Raw genomic sequence first — 21,823 nt, 5'->3', positions numbered from 1 at the left:
GGCCAATGTGGTGGCCGATGCTTTGAGTAGAAAGGCTGTGAGTATGGGCAGTCTCTTGTATATTCTGGTTTGTGAGAGGCCATTAGCTGCAGATGTTCAGACTTTGGCTAATCAGTTCGTGAGGTTAGATGTTTCAGAACCCAGTCGGGTTCTAGCTTGCATAGTCGCTCGGTCTTCTTTATATGAGCGTATCAGAGAGAGGCAATACGATGATCCTCATTTACTTGTCCTTAAGGACACAGTGCAGCACGGTGATGCCAAACAGGTTATTGTGGGGGAAGATGGGGTTATGTGAATGCAGGGTCATATTTGTGTGCCTAATGTGGATGGGCTTCGTGAATTAATTCTTGAAGAAGCACACAGTTCCAGGTATTCTATTCATCCAAGTACCGCCAAAATGTATCAAGATTTGCGGCAACATTATTGGTGGAGGAGAATAAAAAAGGATATAGTTGCATATGTAGCTCGGTGTCTGAATTGTCAGCAAGTTAAGTACGAGTATCGGAGACCTGGTGGTTTGCTTCAGAAGTTAGAAATTCCTGAGTGGAAGTGGGAGCGTATCATTATGCATTTTGTTGTTGGGCTCCCACTGACTCAGAGAAAATTTGACGCAATTTGGTTCATTGTGGATAAGTTGACCAAGTCAGCACATTTTATTCCAGTGGCAGTTACCTATTCTTCAGAGAGGTTAGCTGAAATTTACATTCGTGAGATTGTCCGCTTACATGGTCTGCCCGTGTCTATTATTTCAGATCGAGGTACGCAGTTTACCTCACATTTCTGGAGGGCTGTACAGCATGAGTTAGGCACGCGGGTGGAGTTGAGTACAACATTTCATCCACAGACAGACGGACAGTCAGAGCGCACCATTCAGATATTGGAAGATATGCTTCGCGCTTGTGTTATAGACTTTGGAGGTTCTTGGGATCAGTTCTTGCCACTTGCGGAGTTTGCTTATAATAATAGCTACCAGTCGAGCATTCACATGGCTCCATATTAGGTATTATACAGAAGGTGATGCCGATCGCCAGTTGGTTGGTTTGAACCGGGAGAGGCTCGGTTGTTGGGTACCGATTTAGTACAGGATGCCTTGGATAAGGTCAAGATTATTCAGGATCAACTTCGCACAGCTCAGTCTAGGGAAAAGAGTTATGTCGACCGTAAAGTTCGTGATATTGCATTCATGGTTGGAGAAAGAATATTGCTCTGGGTTTCACCTATGAAAGGTGTAATGAGGTTCGGAAAGAAGGGCAAGTTAAGCCCTAGGTATATCGGACCCTTTGAAATTCTTGAAAGGGTGGGTGAAGTAGCCTACATGCTTGCATTACCACATAGTTTATCAGCGGTTCATCCGGTGTTCCATGTGTCTATGCTCCGAAAATATCATGGTGATCCGTCCCATGTGTTAAATTTCACCTCAGTCCAATTGGACAGAGATTTGACTTACGAGGAGGAGACGGTGGCTATTCTAGACCGACGGGTCCGACAGTTGAGGTCTAAGAGTTATCCTTCAGTTCGGGTGCAATGGAGAGGTCAGCCGGTAGAGGCATCTACCTGAGAGTCCGAGTCGGACATGCGGAGTAAATATTCACACCTTTTCTCCAACTCATTTACTTTTTCTAACTCCGTTCGAGGACGAACATTTGTTTTAGAGGTGAAAAATGTGATAACCTAAAATGTCATCTTTAAATTTAATAAGTAATTCTGTGTTCTAAGACCTCGAAAAGCATCATGTATCATTCCTCGACTTGCGTGCGCAGTACGTATAATTTTCCAAAAAGTTTTTAGGTGAAAAATGAATTAAAATGTTAAATAGAGCTTTAAAACTCAACTGAGTTGACTTTGATCAATATTTTGAGCAAACGGACCCATATCAGTGTTTTGACAATTCCGGTAGGTCTGTATTATGATTTGGGACTTGGGAGTATGTCCGGAATCAAATTCCGAGGTCCCTAGTCCGAGATATGGAATTTTGATGAAATATTAAAAGCTTGAAAGCTTAATGATTTTTAAGAAATTACTGATGTTGGATCTATTGACCTCGGGTACGTATTTTGGTTCCGGAGTCCTATATAGGTCCAATATAATATTTATGACTTGTTTGCCAAATTTGGTGAGAATCAGAGTTGATTTGATGTGATTCGGACGTTCGGTTGTAAAAATATAAGATTTAAAGTTTTCTTGAAAATTTCCTTTGATTTGGCGCCCGATTCGTAGTTCTGGGTGTTATTTTGGCTATTTGATCGCGCGAGCAAGTTCGTATGATATTTTTAGACTTGTGTGCATGTTTGGTTTGGAACTCCGAGGGCTCGGGTGAGTTTCAGAGCCACGAGATGTTTTAGACTTTGAAAATCTGGTATTTTGCTGTACCAGGTGTTCTGGCATGTCCTTTTTCGCATTCGCGAAGGTACTCTCGTGAACGCGAAGAGTGAACTAGACAGCTGAACTTTTCTTCTTCGCGAACGCGAAGACTTTGTCACGAACGCGAAGCGATGGGGGCCTTACCCTTCGCGAACGCGACCAACTCCTCGCGAACGCATAGTGTTAGGCACACCTGGGGAGGGTTGATCATTCCTTCATCGCGAACGCGAGCAATGCCTCGCGAACGCGAAGGCCAGGGCGGAAAAGCCTTCGGGAACGCGAAGGAGGACTCATGAACGCGAAAGCTACGGACTGCTACTCATGAATATACTGGAGGATCGGGTTGCATGCCGCAACGGACTTATTAAAAGTCCATATTGGAGGATCGGTTGCCCGCCGCAACAGACTTATTAAAAGTCCATATTGGAGGATCGGGTTGCACGCCGCAACAGACTTATTCAAAAGTCGATATACATATATATATATTGGTGGATTGGGTTGCACGCCGCAACAGAACCGAATGTGAATATATTATGAGAGCGGGTTGCACGCTGCAACAGAATTGAATGTAAATATATTGTGAGAGTGGGTTGCACGCTGCAACGGAATTGATGAAAATGATAATTGGTTATAACTGCTGAGTTGGCTTTAATTATTATAAATGAGTTACCTGATTTATTTCTATTATTGTTGTTATTACTAATATTGCGTACATGTAATGTAAGTGACCCGCCTTAGCCTCGTCACTACTTCGTCGAGGTTAGGCTCAGCACTTACCAGTATATGGGATCGGTTGTACTGATACTACACTCTGCACTTTTTGTGCAGATTTTGGATTTGGTCCCAGCGGCGTACCTACTTGCTCAGATTTCAGCTACCAGAGGAGACTTGAGGTATAACTGCATGGCGTCCGTAGTTCTGAAGTCCCCATCTATTTTACTTTAGCTGTGTGTTTATTTCGAGACAACTTTATTTTATTCAGACCTTTATTTGTATTTATTCTAGAAGCTCGTACACTTGTGACACCGATTCTGGGATGGTATTTAGACACCGTTATTTTTATGGATTATTCACTATATTTCAAACTTTACTTCCGCTTTTGTTTTCTTGATTATTAATAATTTAAAAATTATTTAAAAATTGGTTAATATTATTCTAACGTTGGCTTGCCTAGCAAGTGAAATGTTAGGCGCCATCACGATTCGAAGGAGGAAATTTCGGATCGCGACAATGATTGTCAAAGAATTTTATTATATATATTTGTTTTACCAAGTAAAAGTATTTAAATGAGAAAAATAAAGTCAAGATGTCACCTTTAGAAATGGAGACAAGTACGTATTACTCATTTGGCTTTTTATATACGAAACACTCTGTATACACTTAGGGGTCGTTTGGTTTGAATACGACTTATAGCGAGATAAGTTATGCCGGGATAAGTTATGTTGTGATTAAGTTATGTTGGGATTAGTTATCCTGATATTATTTTTTATCCACTGTTTGGTATGTTGTATTAAAAATAACAATTGCATAATTTCTGAGAAGAAGGTATAAGTTATCCCGACACTAATTACTCCACCCTTTACAAGGTATAAGTTATCCCAGTACTAATTATAATTCCGGGATAACTTATATCAGATTTGTTAACCAAATAAAGTATTAAGGTGGTATTAAATTTTTATACCAGCACTATACCTTCTTATACCTCATACCAAACGACCCCTTTTGAGAAACAAGTTATCCCATGATTAATTATTCTGCCTTCTCATATGGATAAAAAATACTACAATTCCGGACAACTAGTCCCAGAATTAGTTATACTACGATTTTATCCCAATCAAACGGATGATAAACTCATCTCAAATTTAAATCCAAAATTAATTATTCCTTATCCCTCATACCAAACGAGTCCCAGTGGGACGTATGGAATGCAGTAAAACATTTTTTCTACGTTTGGTTGGAAGCAATTTCCTTAAAAAATCAATAAAATAACTTTCTTGATAAGAGTAGAAAAAACAATTCACAAGTCACATTCAATGCTAATAATTGTCTCCTATGATCCTATCAGCACCTAACACCTCACAGTCTCATTCCCAGTCTCACCCACCTAGTCCCTCACCCACCCCAACTTCGGCCCCTACCGCATCCCCCACCTTTCGACCATCTCCGCTCTTATACTATTTGATGAGCCCGTTTGGATATAAGAAATATTTTCTTTTTTTTCGAATTTTTTTTTATTTTTTTCGAAATCAGTGTTTGGTCATAAATTTTTTAATTTTCAATTGAATATGCATTTTAAAATTTTTTGAAAATTTAAAAAATTTTAAAAAGTTATTTTTCACTCAAATCACTCATAAAACTTCAAAAACAACCCAAAATTATATTCAATGTCCTAACACAACTCTAATTTTCAAATACCATTTTCACTTGAATTTTTTTTTCACTTTTTTTTTTGAAATTTTACAATTCTTATGTACAAACGCCCACTATATGTAAATACTTTTAATACTTACCAAACATCAAAAGATAAATAAATAAACCTCTTATTTTTTTAAAAAATATTTTTTAGAAGAAAGTTCTCGTGCAAAACATTTTTCCTTTGGTACCAAACACACTCCGAGACCAATCTTGGAAAAATGACATTGTATAGTCGCTATCAAAATAATAGCCGACAAAATGTATATTTTTTGCATTATGTATGTTATCTACAAAAATTATACAAATTTTATACACTTTTGGGACTATCAAATATAAAAAATTTATAGCGCGGGCTAAAAGTGATAATACACTGGTATATTATAGGAACAAAATGGCTCACTCAAGTAATGTAACTGAAATTTGAAGTTGAAATTTCGCAAGCTATTACCCACATATCTCGGTCGCTAGGGGATCTCTCAAAGACTTGTCAAAGAATAGTTTGTTTGAATATTATACAATAATCACCAAATAATATATTAATTTTTTCCTTGTAATAAACATAATATTGGCGTTTGTAATTTAAAGTTAATTTTAGGTATTATTGTTGAATTTTAATCACTATGTTAATAGATTATTAAATTATTTTTTACACATTAAAGTAAACTAAATTTTACCGTTTGTAATATTAAAGTAACAAAATTATTTTTAAACTACTTTTTGTCACATCAAATTTACTAAATTTTACTCAATATAATAGTAAAATCATAAAATTATTTTTATCACATTAAATTGAACTATATATGAACTGTTTAGAAGACAGGGGCATAAGATGACAAGCTAGAACTGTTATGTTAGGACGAAGGACACATTGCACAAGAAGCATGAGAGGAAATAGCTCAAAAGATAATGCTCTCATACCTCTCTCTTTTAATTATTTTTAATTAAAGTATCAGAAAATCAAAAAGTTGTTGCTTTAAGGAATCAACAATAATCTTAAATAAAAATTTCAAAAAATTAAAACTTAATCATATTATGTTAGTGCCTTGTTACATCACACCTCTAAAAAGTCAATTATAATCAAACAGCTATACATTTTCAGAATTTCAGCTATAATTAGGAAAGAGCTGCATGATCTAATTTTTCTTCTCTAAAATCAACGATGTATGAATTGCACAAATTATTCAAGTAGACCACTATATCACAATTCACAAACAAGAAATTCAGCTAAAGAGCACAAGCAAAGTGTAAAAAAAAAAAAAAAAAAAAAAATTAATACAACCCTCACAAATGTACATAACTTTTAAAGGCTCGTTTGGTATGATGGATAAAGAATAATTAATCCCAGCACTAAATTTAATAAGAGTTTATCTCAAGTTTGGTTGATAGAAAGGTGTGGTATAATTAATCCCGGGATTGTAGTATTTTTTTATCCCCATGGAAAGGTGGAATAACTACTCCCGTTATAATTAATCATGGGATAACATCTTTCCAACCAAACGACCCCTTAGTAAGATTCCTGTTTTTCTCATACGACTGCCAACTTTGGCTTCGTGATCCCGTATTGTCACACAAGGAGTGATATCCTTACAGCTTCATTGACAACATTAACTTAGTTTTAGCCCCCAAAAAATACTAATACTCCCCATTTGAGCATAAATGAAAAAGGAAGTCACTTGCATGGGTAAAAAACCCATCTATTTGGTTGATATATCAGAAGATGGAGGAGCCTTGCTAGTGGCAGCAGATGAGGAACTTGTTGATCCTTCAGCTTCAACAAGTTTCCGGAGTCTATCTTGAAGGACTCGAACTCGATTCTCAGTTTTACGTAGCTTTCTCCATCTATAGGCAAACCAAAGCCCAAATCCCCCATATACAACTATATATGAACCCCAAACATAGGGGTAAGTTTCTGCATTCTCTTTGATCTTCCGGTAATGTTGTTGTATCTTGTCTGCCCAATTAGTATATGAGTAACTTTCCAACTGCTTGTCTGCTGCAGCTGGCTGTTGACTACCTTCACTTTTTTCCGGAGAACTCATTGCTGGTCCCTTGTTTACCGCCTGAATCAGTCCTTAGAAAGAGCAAACCACCACATAGATGTTTTGTCGCTTGGCTACAGAAAAAGAGCATTACTTGGTTACTTAGAGCAAGAACATCATAAATAAAATACTACAAATACCCGAAGATTATTTGGTCTTAACCCTCCCTAGAAGGCACACAATGTTCTCCAATACTTGGTTACTTTGACGCTTTCACATTTGCAATTTGTTACGAGTTATTACATAGTAGTAATACTTAGTACATGTTATGATGCAAACAATTTTTGGCCAACATCGATCTAAATCCGAAGAGGCGTCTTAACCCCATATCCAAGATATGCTTCATCATATCTAGAAGGTTTCACCAGGATAATGCTAATCTCATGCTTTTTCTGTTTCACAATATCTATGATATTGTATACTAATAAAAATTTCTACATAATTTCAGAGAAAAACAAATAAAGAGACCATGCCTCTGAGCACACTAGACTCTGACATCAAAACCCCAAATCATGAAAAAATGTCAATATCTTGCCTTTTCAAAAAAGGTGCTTGGAAAGGCAAGGATAGAACTTCATAGTCCAAAGTAACAACTGATTTGGTCACTAATTGAGTAATGGAAAGTTAAATACAGGGCTTGAGTCATGTATCTTGTAAACCAAGATATCAAGCCCGGGCCAACTAGCAGAAAAGTTCAAAAAGTTCAAAAGTGGTTATGGATTACCAACTAGGGGTGGCATGTGGGCCGGTCCCGGTCCTAAGTGGGCTTCACGGGCCCGGTCCTAAGCGGTCCCGGACTTCGCGGGCTTCTTGTTGGAACCGGTCCGGAACCAGGACCACGAACTAACGGTCCCGTGTTAAGTGGGCCGGTCCTAAGCGGGCCCAATGGATACTTTCTATTTTTTAAATTATTTTTATACAAGTTAGAGAAAAAAAATGATAATAAAAATATCTAATGCAATTCCTAGTAAATTATATTATAGAATTGTCACCTAAATTTTTTAATTCAAATTTAAATACAAAAATATTGATAATAAAAACATCTAAGGTAATTCCTAGTAAATTATATTATAGAATTGTCGCCTAAATTTTTTAATTCAAATTTAAAGACAAAAATATTGTAAAGAGATATTCAAAGTAATGCGTTATAATATATATATACTATACTATACTATATATACATCTTAAGATATATAAGCTATATTCGATTTACTATATATACATCTTAAGATTTATACATTAATATTCGATTTATATACTATATATACATCTTATATATACTATATATACATCTTACTATATTAAGATGTATATATAGTATATCGTAAGATGTATACTATCGAATATGGCTTATATACTATGTATATATAGTATAGTATAGTATAGTATAGTATATATATACTATATATACAACTTAAGATATATAAGCTATATATATTTATATACTATATATACATCTTACTATATTAAGATGTATATATAGTATATCGTAAGATGTATACTATCGAATATGGCTTATATACTATCGAATATAACTTATATATATACTATACTATATCGAATATAGCTTATATATCTTAAGTTGTATATATAGTATATTATATACTATACTATACTATATTATACTATATGTATAGCTTAAGATATATAAAAAGACAAAAATATTGTAAAGAGATATTCAAAGCAATGCGTTATATTTTTATTATAGCATTTAAAATTCATGGCAATATCTTTCTTAGTCTTCCTCCCCCCTATGGAATGAGCACAACAAGGTGCTAATACCACCATTGAGAAGAAAAAGAAACTAACCAAGATGTGCCAAAATACAAGTTACATATTAATTTACATGGTATCTCTTAGCAAAATTTCATAAATCCTTCAAGGTCCGGAGGAATTTCCGTTGGTGGTGGCGGAAATGAAGCTTAGATGATTGAGAACTAGAAGAAGAAGGAGTTGGAACATTTGATCTAGCATGATCTAATGCAACTTGATAAGCATTATAAATAGTTTGAACATTTATTTTAATTGAGGCTATTGCGCCCGCAAGTTTAGACAACTCCTCATCTTCAAGTGCTAAACCATTATAAACAGTTTCATACCAAAATTGAAGACCTCCTAATTTCATAGTAGGATTTAACAATGCAGCAACACCATAAATGGGGGGGAATAGTGAAAAAATATTTTTTAAATTTTTTTCTCATGGAATCAATAGCAAGTTGATAAATTTCCCCACCCTCTGAAAAATGATCAAACAAATTTGCAAGTTCTGCAATATAAACTAAACAGTTAGAAATAGTAGGATAATATTGCCCAGAAAATTCATTTGTTGCAATATGAAATTTTTCTAAAAAATCTACAAGCATTTTAACATTAGCCCAATCCGCATTTGTAAGGTGCTCATCATCATCACTTACATGAGCATTAAACGTTGAGTTTATGGGGTTTCTATATTCATATGCAACAACTAAACTTTCATACATGTAATTCCATCTAGTTGGACAAGGTTTATGAACCTTTCTTTCTCTTAGGCCAAATTCATCGCATCTTTTAAAATATTCTCTAAGTCTACTTCTACGGTTTGAATAAAAAAGCCAATTAAGAGCCATTTTAACCTTTTCAATTTCAACATTTAAAATTCGCATACCATCACCCACAATTAAATGGTAAATATGACAAATACATCTAACATGAAAAATGTTACTAAATGCAGGACTTAGTGTAGTGGTAAGCAAGGCTATAACATTTGTGTTACTAGTAGCATTATCCATTGAAACTGACATTATTTTATCACTAATGCAAAAATATCTACAAATATCCGTAATCGTGCTAGAAATAAACTGCCCTGTGTGACGTGAATTAATTATTCTATAAGCAATAATGCGTTTTTGCATTATCCAATCCTCATCAATCTAATGACTGGTAACAGTAAGGTAATCACAGTCATTACCACTTCTACCAATATCAGTTGTAATAGCAACACGATAATTTATATGAGTAAATAAATAGCGCAAATATTGTTCATATTCATGTTTATATTTATAAATATCACTCTTTACGGTTGTGCGAGAAAAATCTTTATAAGTAAGATTATAAACTTTTCTAATATAATGCACAAAGTGAGGGTTAGAAGGAAAACTATAGGGTAAGCACATAACAGTAACCATTTTTGCCAATTCTTCCCGATCTTTTTTTGGATCATAATATAAAATACCACCGGTAACAGTGTTAATTCCCGGTTGAAATTGATTTGACCCGGTACTAAGGTCAGCCTGACTAGGTGCACTTGTCCCATCGGCCAAAGCTTTCATACGAAAATATCTAGCTTTATCTTGAGGGTGTAGCAATATATGTCTAGTCAAACTTCCCGTCCCTCCCCGACTTCCAACATATTTAAAAACTAACTCTTTGCCACAAGTTTTACACTTAGCCCTATTTCTTTTTCTCTTAGTTGAGTAAAAAATGGCCAAACAAGAGATGTTTCTGCCCGTTTAGAAGGTTGTCTAGAAAAAGTAGGGGCATTAACAAGAGGGTCAGACGGGGGATCATTTGGATTATTATTAATTGGGTTAACTTCAGGAGCAGGACTAGTGGGTGTATCGTCATTCGGTTGCGTTTCATCAAAATCTATTTCTTCATCATCATTTTCATCAATAGTTGGATTACCATAAAGAGCATTCATATATTCATGATTTAATTGTTCACCGGGTGCAATATTATGGCAAAATTGGCTCTCGATAAATTGTAATAAACTATTATCGCTATCAAGAATAGGAGGTGTAGGACGGGTAACAGGTTTGGGCCGGGGAGCTGGGGGAAGTGGAGGAGGAACAGATTGGCCACTAGATTCACCACTCTTGGATTTTTCCTTATTTTTACTAAACATTTTTTTTAAGGAATAAGCCATCTTAATTAATCAAGCAAAGTAAATAAAACAAACAAAACTATAATATTAAAACTTAAGAGTTGGAACGAGTTTACCGAATTGACGAACAACTTGTTGAAAAATAATTATCGTTGAAGACTTCAATTCACCAACTTCACAATTTTGCACAAATTGTAACAATTAAGTAAGCAATTATAGAAGAATATTAGAGAGAGATTGATGATTTTGTGAGAAAAATGAAAGAATGAGGGGGTATTTATAGTTGAAAATAGGGAAAAAGTGTAATTATAAAAAGTTTGGGGTTAAAACAAAGTTGGGGGGTTAAATGGCTACCAAACGGCTAGTTTTTAAATGGCCAAACGGTCAAATTTTTTTTAAAAAAAAATTTATCCGTTGGGCCCGGATAGGACCGTTTAGGACCGCTTGAACCGGCCCACTTCTCAGCCGGTCCCGATCTCGCGGGCCTCGCCTGTGAGACCGGCCCACTACCCGGCCCACCACCCCACGGTCCCGGTCCTATCCGGTTAGGACCGTTTAGGCCCATCGCCCATGTGGGCTTGCGGTCCTTGGGCGGTCCCGGTCCTAACCGGCCCACATGCCACCCCTATTACCAACTGTCCATGAATAACAAATTTAACTTTTGAGTAATTAAGTTACCGTTACACAATAACATTCTATGTTTGTCATGATTAATGAGAAATCCCGTGATCGGGCACATACTTTACATTCCTCCTTTTTTTTTATCTACGTAAATGCTGTTAAAAATTTTGAAATCGGTTTTAATTTTTTACTTTTTTTAGGTGTTTGGATTTGGTATTGTTCCAATCGATTGTAAAAATCAAGAGGAGTTTACAACTTAATTTGAAGTAGATTTGAGTTAAATTTCAGCTCTTAATTTTTCGAGTTTGTTAGTTGTTTGGATGGGGTGTTGTTCCAATCAATTGGAAACATCAAGAGGAGTTCAAAACTTAAAATTGAAGTGATTTGGAGTAGATTTGAACTAAGTTTGAGTTAAATTTCAGAAGAGAATCAAGGATGAAGACGAAGTCAGTTTTAGTATAATAGTGTATATGGGTTTATAAACACTTCTTATACACTATTATACACTTTTATACAAGCCCTTGTAGACGAATTTCTTCCGCGATTTTCAGTTGTAATTCTCGTTCAAAACCCATCCAAATCTCCATTAAATGGCTTCAAATTTTGTATATAACCTCCCCGTACTATTTCTAACAAGTCTAAATAACACCCACTCCAAAATTTTCACAAAAATGATATTCAAAATTTAAACCTGCTTATTTAAACTTGCTCAACAATGGTGGATTACCTTAAAAATTTAATTTTCACTGCCCAAATAGATTTTGTTTGTTGAACTAATGTTTGAGTCACAATTACTGATTCTAAGATTGGATTAGAAGCTTGAGCATTTAAAAAAAAATGAATAGCAATTTTGAGAACCTATTTGGAGTTGTATATTGAATCTTAGCCTATTATTTCTGGGCTACAACTTTGCAAAGTTAACTATAGGCCACCTAGTTGCAATGCATATGCGAGTTGTATTTATGTGTAATTCCCACATTTTTTTTTTGATAATTCACAAATCCCTCGGGCCCGTGGCGCAAGGCGCAAGGTCCGAAACTCGATAGATAATGGCACGCCCTATACCCTTCTCCACTTAAATATCAAATTTTTTCTGCGTTAGGGTTGTGCGCCTAATCCGCACATCATGCGCTACGCTCTTGCTACTAGAACAAACCCCTGGGGGCAATGATTGACACTTTGACTAATATTTCAAAATGTAATTCTTTTTCCATTTTATATACCAGAAAAATTGTGACTTAAAAGGTCAGCGGAGGAATAAAAAAAGACTTGATTTTGATGCTCCGTTGTGCCGACCAGCAGCGGGATGCTACTTACAAGCTGGTCAGGGACAGGTTCTGGTCATTCTTTCGATGCCATGACTAAATCACATTTCAAATAATTTATAATTTACTTTTAAGACTACTCTAATATATATAGCTCCAAATGTTGGTTAAATTGTCTATAGGTATGAGAAAAAACACCAAACACATCGGGACAGAGAGAGTTAGCTTCATCAAATTGGAGCTTTAATTCGTAAAATACCCAAATAAACTCTAAAACTTCGTGCTTTCTAACTACTAAAAGATAAAGCCAATATGATATGAAACTCTTAAAAATGTGTACCTTCAACTGTATTTATTTCTCTGCAAACAAACCTTGATCTTAAATGGCGTAAGGTTGTATGGGGTGGGAGCAAAGGGGAGCGGTAGTAGGGTTTAAGGAAGGGAATAATTAGAGCTACAAATACTAGCGCAGCGAATGAGAGCCTATTTTGCCTTCTTTTCGTTTCGCCCTCTAAAGTATTGGATAAGTAAATTTTGGTGTGGTTAGTTTTGTCTTTTTTTTTCCTTGGGAAAATTGCGTTTTTATAAAATAATTTGGAGAAAGATTGTGTGTTTAGATTAAATTTGAGAAAACTCCATTGGTTACTTATTTCAAGAATAATGTTTTGGCTTGATTTTTTCGAAACAAGTATGTTTTTGTAATCTAAATGGATTGCTGTTTTATGAAGAAAAAAAAATCTTAAATGGGACTAGTTAGTTAAGTAAAAAAAATTTATTCATATTTTTTAAAATGTTTTTGAATATTTTAGATTAGTGTATATGATCTTATATAAAGGAGAAGGATTGTTGTATTATGTGGGTGACAAACGAAATCGTGATAAATTCTCTAAAAGTGAGCAAAATGAATGTAGAGAATGCATACAACTAATTCTCTCACATAAATTTAGAATTAAAAATAATTGACGGATTGAGTAGTTGTTATATATTAGGCTATGTCTATTTCAAAAAATAAAATAAAAATTGAGAAGTAAATCTATAGGGCAATTAGGAAAAAAAATTCAAATAGCTGGGTGGTTGAAAGAATATACATGTGTTGTCAGATTTGTAAATAATGATTCAGACGCTTTATAGAAGAAGAGGTCATTATGGCGTGTGAATAATATTTGTGAAGATGTTTGACATCTTAGCCATAACTTAAATATGTGTCTATTGTGAATATAACTTAATATTTTAATACTTGTAGTCAAAAGTTGGTTAAATTTATTTTACCACTACTTACAGCTTGTTTGGATGGTTGTTATGTATCGTTTCATAATGTATCGTATAATATTGTATTGTATTGTTTTGATGTATACAATATTTGGATAGATTGTATTATTTTCCGCCATTTTATGATGTCACGCACCAACAATATGAAAAATAAACTTGTAATACTGTAAAGAAAAAGTAAGGTACAAGATAGAATTATTATATACAAATGTAGGGTAAATGATAAAATATGATTATTTAATAATATGGAAGAGCAAGATAAGAGAAAAAAATAAGGGAACGATGCGACCACACCAAATCGATCGTTCCATAAAGTGACACTTTTCGTCGTTACGTAACGACTAACGATACGATATAATAAAATTTAAGTACCAATCAAAATAAATATTATATTTAAAGTAACAATATGACAGTATAACATGTAATGTCACACCTCCTTTTTCCGAAGATAGGAAGTTTTTACAATTAAAGTGACATTATTCGAAATGTGATTATTTATTTAATTAGAGTCGCCACTTTGAATAATTAGTATGGTGCTCCAAGTCACCGGTTTATTTTAAAATCCCAAATTCAGGAAAATTGATTCTATTTATGGTCCGCGAACACAGAAGACCGGGTAAGAAATTCTATTAACCCGGGAGAAGGTATGAGGCACTCTCGAGTTCCGTGATTTTAGCACGGTCGCTTAACAATTAATATTTGGCTTAAGTATCTGAATTATTACGTGTTTTAGAACCTTTTATGCATTAACGCTTCTATACCACTTTTAATTATTTTAAACAATTATGGAATTTATTTAAACAAGTTGCAGTGTCGCGCACTTGTTATTTTTGTACATATCGCAAATCACGCCACGTGAAACGTACCCGTGATTCACAACATTTTTATTTTATTATTATTTGGAGTTAAGTCAAGTCAGGCGAACATGCACCTGAAATTGGGGTCACGTATAATGATTATGCCACGGGAACCGTACCCATAATCACGATGATTTATTATTCGATGCGCACCTAAAGCAACTAGCGATGTTCATGAATTATTTTCCTTAAAACTAGTTTGAGATTATTGTGAGGCCAAGAGTTTATGGAAATTAGTTGTGGAAGTAAAGAAGTAAATTAGCTATGGGAACGTGCGCTAGCTTTGTTATTAGGAAAGATATGGGCCAACAACATATTATCACGACGTGGGCCTGGCATATGACTTATTTGCCTTAACAATTCATTTATGAAATGGGCTCAAACAAACAGACCACACTATTATAATCCCAATTCAATTTTCTGATTTCTTAGGACTAAACAGATGGCCCAACCAACGCAGATACTAACCAAACAGCCTATTAGTTAATAAAACAACTCAAAACAACTTATAGCATGTTTGGCCAAATTTCTAAAATCAGCTTATTTTGAGAAGTTATTTTTTCAAAAGTACTTTTCAAAAAAGTGCTTTTGGTGAATTTGGCTATTTAATTTGAAAAGCACTTTTGAGCAATAATTAGTGTTTGACCAAACTTTTGAAAACTGCTTCTAAGTGTATTTTTCTTAAAAGTGCTTCTAAGAAAAGTACTTTTGGAGAGAAGCTACTTTTTTCTGCTTCTCAAAAACTACTTCTGCTTCTCCTCAAAAATATATTTTTTCCATCTAAAAGCTTGGCCATTTTTGGCCAAAAGTGCTTTTGGCCAAAAAAGTACTTTTGGCCCAAAAAAAACTTGGCCAAACACACTATTAATCAAATTCATAGCAACTCTCAACTAGCTTCGTTTTCAAACTGAAGAATGAAACTAACATAATCTTATAACAAAATGATGAATCTTAGCAAATGACCAAATAAGCACAAAACAGACAAACTATACTGAGAACTATTCGATTCTCATAGAAAAATACAGAGTAGGCTAGAAGTGAAATTAACCAAACGCTCAGTTCTGAAACTTATGCAATACTAAAACAGTTCAATTCAAACTCAACTAATTATCAGAATAATAAAAGAGAAAAAAAAAGTTAGGTAGATCTGTCGAAGCTAAACGAGGAACCAACCGATTCTCAACTAAAAACACTAATTAAACTTAACATGATTAGATAACCAACACAGCATTCCTAGTTGAAAGCAGGGGCCGAATTAATTCAAGGCGGCATCATTCATAACACATGAGAGTAACAGAGATCAGGAATAGAGCAGATCTTCAAAGCTAAACAGGAACTCAGTTGTTTAATCATTTACTAAAAAGCATAAAACAGAGAAGCTTCAAACTAACCTGGTCGAATCAAAGAAAAAGCTAGAATAAACCAAATAAAGGCATAAGCAAACTCGAACGGAGCTCGGCAATTCCAGAAATAGCGAAAACCAGCAGAAATCGAACGGCAATTTGAATCGGAATCCTCTTTAAAAATCCGAAAGTGTGGAATAAACACAGCAATAGAAGAATAATTTCAGAAATTGCTTTTGATTCTAATCTCCCTCTGTTTTTCGAGCCTTTTGTTCCAAATCTCAGAAATGGCCTTTGAATTTCAGAATAGATTTCATATGCTAGTCAGTGTTTTGAACGTGTGTATGTGATTCAAGGCATGCCCGGGGGAATGAGTAGTGTGTTAGGGAATGAAAATGGGTGTGTGTATTTTCAGAGAGGGTGGGCGGCTGACTTGAGAGGGTGAAGGGATTAGGGGCGGCTAGGATTTTTGGTTTGTGTGTAGTGTAAGGAAACGACGCCGTTTATGTCCTCTACGGCATCGTTTTGAAGGACCGGAGCAGGCTGAGTTGTGGACTGGGTCAGTGGTCAAGTGGCGGGTAAACTTAATAAAACTTGGCCCAAAACCGCGGCCCAGTCCCATTTTGAACTCCACAGCCCCATCCTCTTTTCTTCTTCATTTTGATAATTAGCCAACTAATTAACTAACCTAATAGGGATCTTTACACAAATAGTTAGCCATATTTATTATTTAATTTTTCTAGCCATCTATATAGATTATATATTGAATATACATAATTATACGCATATAATACATAAATTATGCATATAGTATACATCCACCGACTATTTTTAATTTAAGCAATTGGACGAACGGCTATTTGGATTAATTCTTCAACCTAATATGTTAAGTTAAAATTGCAAAATTAACCTATTTACTGATTTATCTAACAATTAAGCTAATTAAAGTGTAAATTAACAACTTACCTAACTAGTTGAACCTAGGAGTATAGAAAATAAGAAAGATTAAAGCATTTTTGTTTTTGTATTTGCTAGAAATGAAATTATAAAATTCTATAAAATATTTAAAGTTATTTTGAAATTTGTAGGAATAATTTTTATATCAAACAAAAATTACACGCTCACACCTAACAACCATCCAAATAAGGGTTTCACACCCTTCCTATTTGGGTTGTCAATGCGAGGTTCCCCTTTTGCTTTGCATATCTAGTTTGTCGAAAAAGGGAGAGGAAAAGTTCCTATTTGGGTTGTCAATGCAAGATTTTTCCCCTATTTGCTTTGCATCTCTTGTTTATCGAATAAGGGAGAGGAAAAGTATGTGGAGAGGAAAAAGTTTAACACTATATTTGTATCATTGTTGCTCATCATTTTATAATGTATTGTACTGTATTGTATTATATTGAATCGTTTTGTGGATACAATATTTGAATAGATTGTATCGTTTGCTGTTGTTAAATAACATTTTTGTTGTTTGGTTTGACTGTATCGTACTGTACTATAACTGATAAGTTCACTAAAATACCCGCAATTGCTTTAAATAAAATTTATCAAGAATTATACATAAAAATAATTTAAGAAAATTTCTTTCTACTAATTTATCATTAATTATGTAGCTTGGAAACAAGAGCAAAGACCTGGAAAAGAAGGTTATCTAATATTAGGAAAAAAAAAATGATGGAAAAAGATAAATAATCGAACGGAGACTTGGATAAGAAGAACACGGCAAACCAACTCTAGAAGAGATGGAAGAAGACAAAGTAGGTCAATAGGTTGGAGATTTGGAGTTAAAATTAAAAAAATAAATAAATGATAAAATAGAATTATGGAGTAATAAATAAGGACATAATTGAAAAAGAAAATAGAAAAACAATCCCACCATATCAAATCAGTTATTTCATAAAATGAGGCTTTTGGTTGTTCCGAAATAATAAATTTAATAATATGATATAATTAATTTTAAATAAATAACGAAAATAAATATTGTTTTGGAATAACAATACAATACGATAGAAAGAACCATTCAAACAAGCTATAAAGGGACGGAAAGTGCAACCAACTAATAGGGATGGCAATTGGGGCAGGCTAGGGCAGGGCGGGGCAGGGAAAACTGTTAACGGGGCAGGGCAGGGGAAGATTTAAATAGGGCGGGGCAGGGCAGGGCAGGGCAAAATGTTATATTTAAAAAAAATTAATAAGTTAGGGCAGGGCAGGGTAAAATTCGAATTAATAGATGGGTCGGGTAAAGAATAAGTGACCCGCGTATTTTTATTCTTTTTTTCCAATCCCCTCTTTGAATCAAACCCTCGGCTCTTCCAAAGGAGTAAAGGACGAAACCAAAACTCTTCTTCTTCAGTTGAGTTCTTCCAGGCAAACTTCAATCTCCATTCTCCAACAGGAAATAAATCAATAAGTTACGAGGTAACACTCTCTTGCTTTCAACTTCTCTTTCTCTTGTAACAATTTTTATTTATCTCTTAATTTTTAGTTTATTGCTATGTTTTTCACTTTTTCTTAATTTTCGCCAACTTTACTGTTTGTTCTTGTTTAGTAGAAAGTTTTCAACTTTGGATGGTGATGTCTCTTTTGATCAGAATGGTGAAGATACTAAGTTCAAGATAATTTACACTTATAATCTTGAAAATATATTGAATATCCACTAAGTTGTATTACAATAGTTTTGTTCTTTTCAGAGGTTTATGTACATTCTGCTTGTTTAACTATCCACACCGGTGATGTCTCTTTTGTGTTGCAATTTTAGGGGCTATTACTAGTTGCAGAACGGATATACTGTTTAATTTGCACCTATGTTTCCAAATTCTAAACACCGTTTAAAATTAGTTCATCTTCCTCTGCCAAATATGTTACTTGCTAGTACATGAGGTTGTGGCTCTAGATCTTCTTAAAGTCCTCCTGGTAGTCTTGTTGAGTTACAAGAGCTTATGCTTAGTACATTTGTCTGCTTTTTATACTAGATGACTATTTTTCAGCTTTTAGTGATATTTCTTTTTTTATTTTACTAGATAATTATGGCATCTCAAAATGAAGAGAATCTACCAGCTTTATCTTCTAATGCTATTTCCTTAGACGATGAGAGTCAAAGGCCTTTACAACATGATGAAGTTGAACTGGGAAAAAGAAGATATTCCCGAGCATGGAAGCATTTCAAGCCGGTGAAGGTTAATGGTGTTTCATATGGTCTTTGTAAGTATTGCGATCGCCGATATAAAAATGCCAGGAATTGTGGGACAAAATCTATGTTAGATCACATACCTAAGTGTCCTAACAGGCCAAGAGATGTACAAAATGAGGGTGATACCGGGGGTAGTTATTTTGATCAAGATGTTTCACGTAAACAACTTGCACATGCCATTATTTTACACGAGTATCCACTCTCTATAGTTGATCATGTGGGATTTAGGAACTTTGTTGCGAGTCTCCAACCTATGTTTAAGATGGTTTCTAGAAATACAATCAAGAATGACATAATGAAATTTTTTGACAATTTGAAATCGCAAACTTCTAAGTTGTTGGAGAAAGTCACGAGTAGAATTGCAATAACAACCGATATGTGGACTTCCAATAGTAACAAAAAAGGGTTCATGGCTATTACTGGTCATTTCATTGATGATTCATGGAGGCTTCAAAGTCATATTCTGAGATTTGCTTATGTCCCTGCTCCACATGATAAAGATGCTTTGTGTGGTGCTTTGGTTAATTGTTTGTTTGATTGGAATCTTGAACGAAAAATATCAACTATCACAGTTGATAATTCTAGCACAAACAATGCTATGATTAAAACTTTATTGGATGAGAAACTTAATAAAAAAGATTTGTTGTTGACTGATCGAGTATTTCATGTGCGTTGTGCTGCACATATTTTAAATTTAATTGTGCAAGAAGGGTTAAAGGTGATAGGAGATAGTATTAGCAAAGTGCGTGATAGTGTCTTGTATTGGATTGGATCAGCTGGCAGAATTGAGAGGTTTGAAGAAGCTGCACGTTTGGTTCACTGTTCTTGTAATAAGAAGTTGGAGTATGATTGTCCTACTCGGTGGAACTCGACATATCTGATGTTGAGAACGGCTATAGAATACAAAGAGGTGTTTAGGAAGTTGAGTCTAACTGACACAAATTATCAGTCTTATCCAGCTGAAGAGCAACGGAGTAATGCAGAAGATGTTTCTGATAAGCTCATACTTTTTTATCGTATCACCGAACAATTTTCAGGAACTCAATATCCAACATCCAGTCAATACTTTACAAAAGTTTGTGAAATTAAGCTAGAATTGGAAGCTTGGGTGAAGGAGTTTAATCCTTTGATTAGCGATATGGCTTCTGCGATGTTGTTAAAATTTAAAAAATATTGGGATGATGTGCATATTTTGATGGGAGTAGCTGCAATCTTTGATCCACGGTACAAGATGAGGTTGGTAGAGTTCTTTCTTCCACTAATTTATGGTGAAGAAGCTTCAACTAAAATTCAAGAAGTTCGATCCAATTGTTATGATCTTTTTCAAGATTATAAGAGTAAATTATCTGGTCCACATGATTCATTAGCTTCTAGTTCTAGTGAAGTCACTAGTTTTATTGAGGGTGATCAGCTTTCGAGCTTTGATAGATTTGTTGCTTCGAGTGGAGCTACCGTGGAGACAAGATCAGAGTTGGATATGTACTTAGAAGAAGGCCTACTACCTCGAACTCCTTCATTTGACAATTTGAGTTGGTGGAAGACAAATGGATTGAAATTTCCTACATTGCAAAAAATGGCACGTGATCTCTTAGCCATTCCCGTGTCTACTGTTGCTTCAGAATCAGCATTTAGCACCAGTGGGAGGTTGATTAGCCCACATCGGAGTAGACTCCATCCCACTACTTTGGAAGCTTTAATGTGTGCTCGCACGTGGTTATGGAATGACTTAAATGGTAAGTAATTTTCTCATTATTATCTTAATAGTTCAATTATTTAATAGTATATTGATACATTGAACTATGCATTTTTTCTTTTAGGTTTGTCTTCAACGATTGATAAAGTTTCATGTCCAACATTGCTTGATGAAGAGGAAGAGCCGGATTCAAGTAGTTTATCGCAACATTGCTAAGAGGGCATACCTGAACATGCAACATTATTCTCATCATCTTGGATATTCTCTGTTGTATAACTTGCTAGCAGTGACAGTGGACCATTCAATAACTTTGGATTTGCACCTATGGCTGGAATTAATTGCACTGAATTTGATATTAAAGCCATGCTTGGCATTTGTTATACCCTTCAATTTCTGCTTAGTGACTAGTTTGTTTCATAGAATATTTTGACACAATATTGTTATCTTCTTTATTCTCATGCAAGAGGCAGAGAGTAAAGTTTAGTGCCAAAACTGGAACTCTCGTGCTATATTTTTGGTTTTGTCATTGAACCTGCCTAAAAAGTATTGTGTATGTAGTAGTAAAATTAATGAAGATGAGAGATAGTTTCTCCAATGTGCGTCTTCTCAAATATTTATTGCTTGATGAATTAGTACTTTGAGATAGAAAGTTATATAAAAGTACGTCAAAGCAACAGTTTAATTTGTATTTAGTATTTCTATTTCATCTGTTTTTTAATAAACTCTCATGTAAATAATAGAAACACCCATCAATTAATCTATTAAAGATACAACTTTGGCATAAATTCCAATACAACAGACAAAAGATCAAATTTTGATCAATTTGCAAGCTCAAAGGAAAATAATATTTTAAATGTTTCAATAGATAGTTGAAAAGGTAAAAGAAATTAAAAGCATACTGCAAAATA

The 21,823-nt window shown here is 34.6% G+C and overlaps 1 protein-coding gene and 1 long non-coding RNA gene across 2 annotated transcripts; one reads left to right on the top strand and one right to left on the bottom strand.

Moving 5' to 3' along the window:
• Nucleotides 1-6,221: 6,221 nt before the first annotated feature.
• On the bottom strand, nt 6,222-16,467 carry LOC142168709 (uncharacterized). The gene is made up of 2 exons (XR_012698603.1): nt 16,081-16,467; nt 6,222-6,889 (listed from the first exon to the last, which is right to left on the bottom strand). It is a non-coding gene; the product is annotated as an uncharacterized LOC142168709 (long non-coding RNA).
• Nucleotides 16,468-19,058: 2,591 nt separating this feature from the next.
• On the top strand, nt 19,059-21,131 carry LOC142168879 (zinc finger BED domain-containing protein RICESLEEPER 2-like). The gene is made up of 2 exons (XM_075230047.1): nt 19,059-20,955; nt 21,040-21,131. Exons 1-2 carry the CDS (start codon nt 19,059-19,061, stop codon nt 21,129-21,131), a joined length of 1,989 nt encoding a protein of 662 aa, XP_075086148.1.
• The last annotated feature ends 692 nt before the right edge of the window (nt 21,132-21,823 follow it).

The sequence above is a fragment of the Nicotiana tabacum genome, chromosome 14 (assembly GCF_000715075.1).
Source record: "Nicotiana tabacum cultivar K326 chromosome 14, ASM71507v2, whole genome shotgun sequence".
NCBI classification, from domain to species: Eukaryota; Viridiplantae; Streptophyta; class Magnoliopsida; order Solanales; family Solanaceae; genus Nicotiana; species Nicotiana tabacum.
This window is presented reverse-complemented; position numbering and strand designations above follow the sequence as displayed.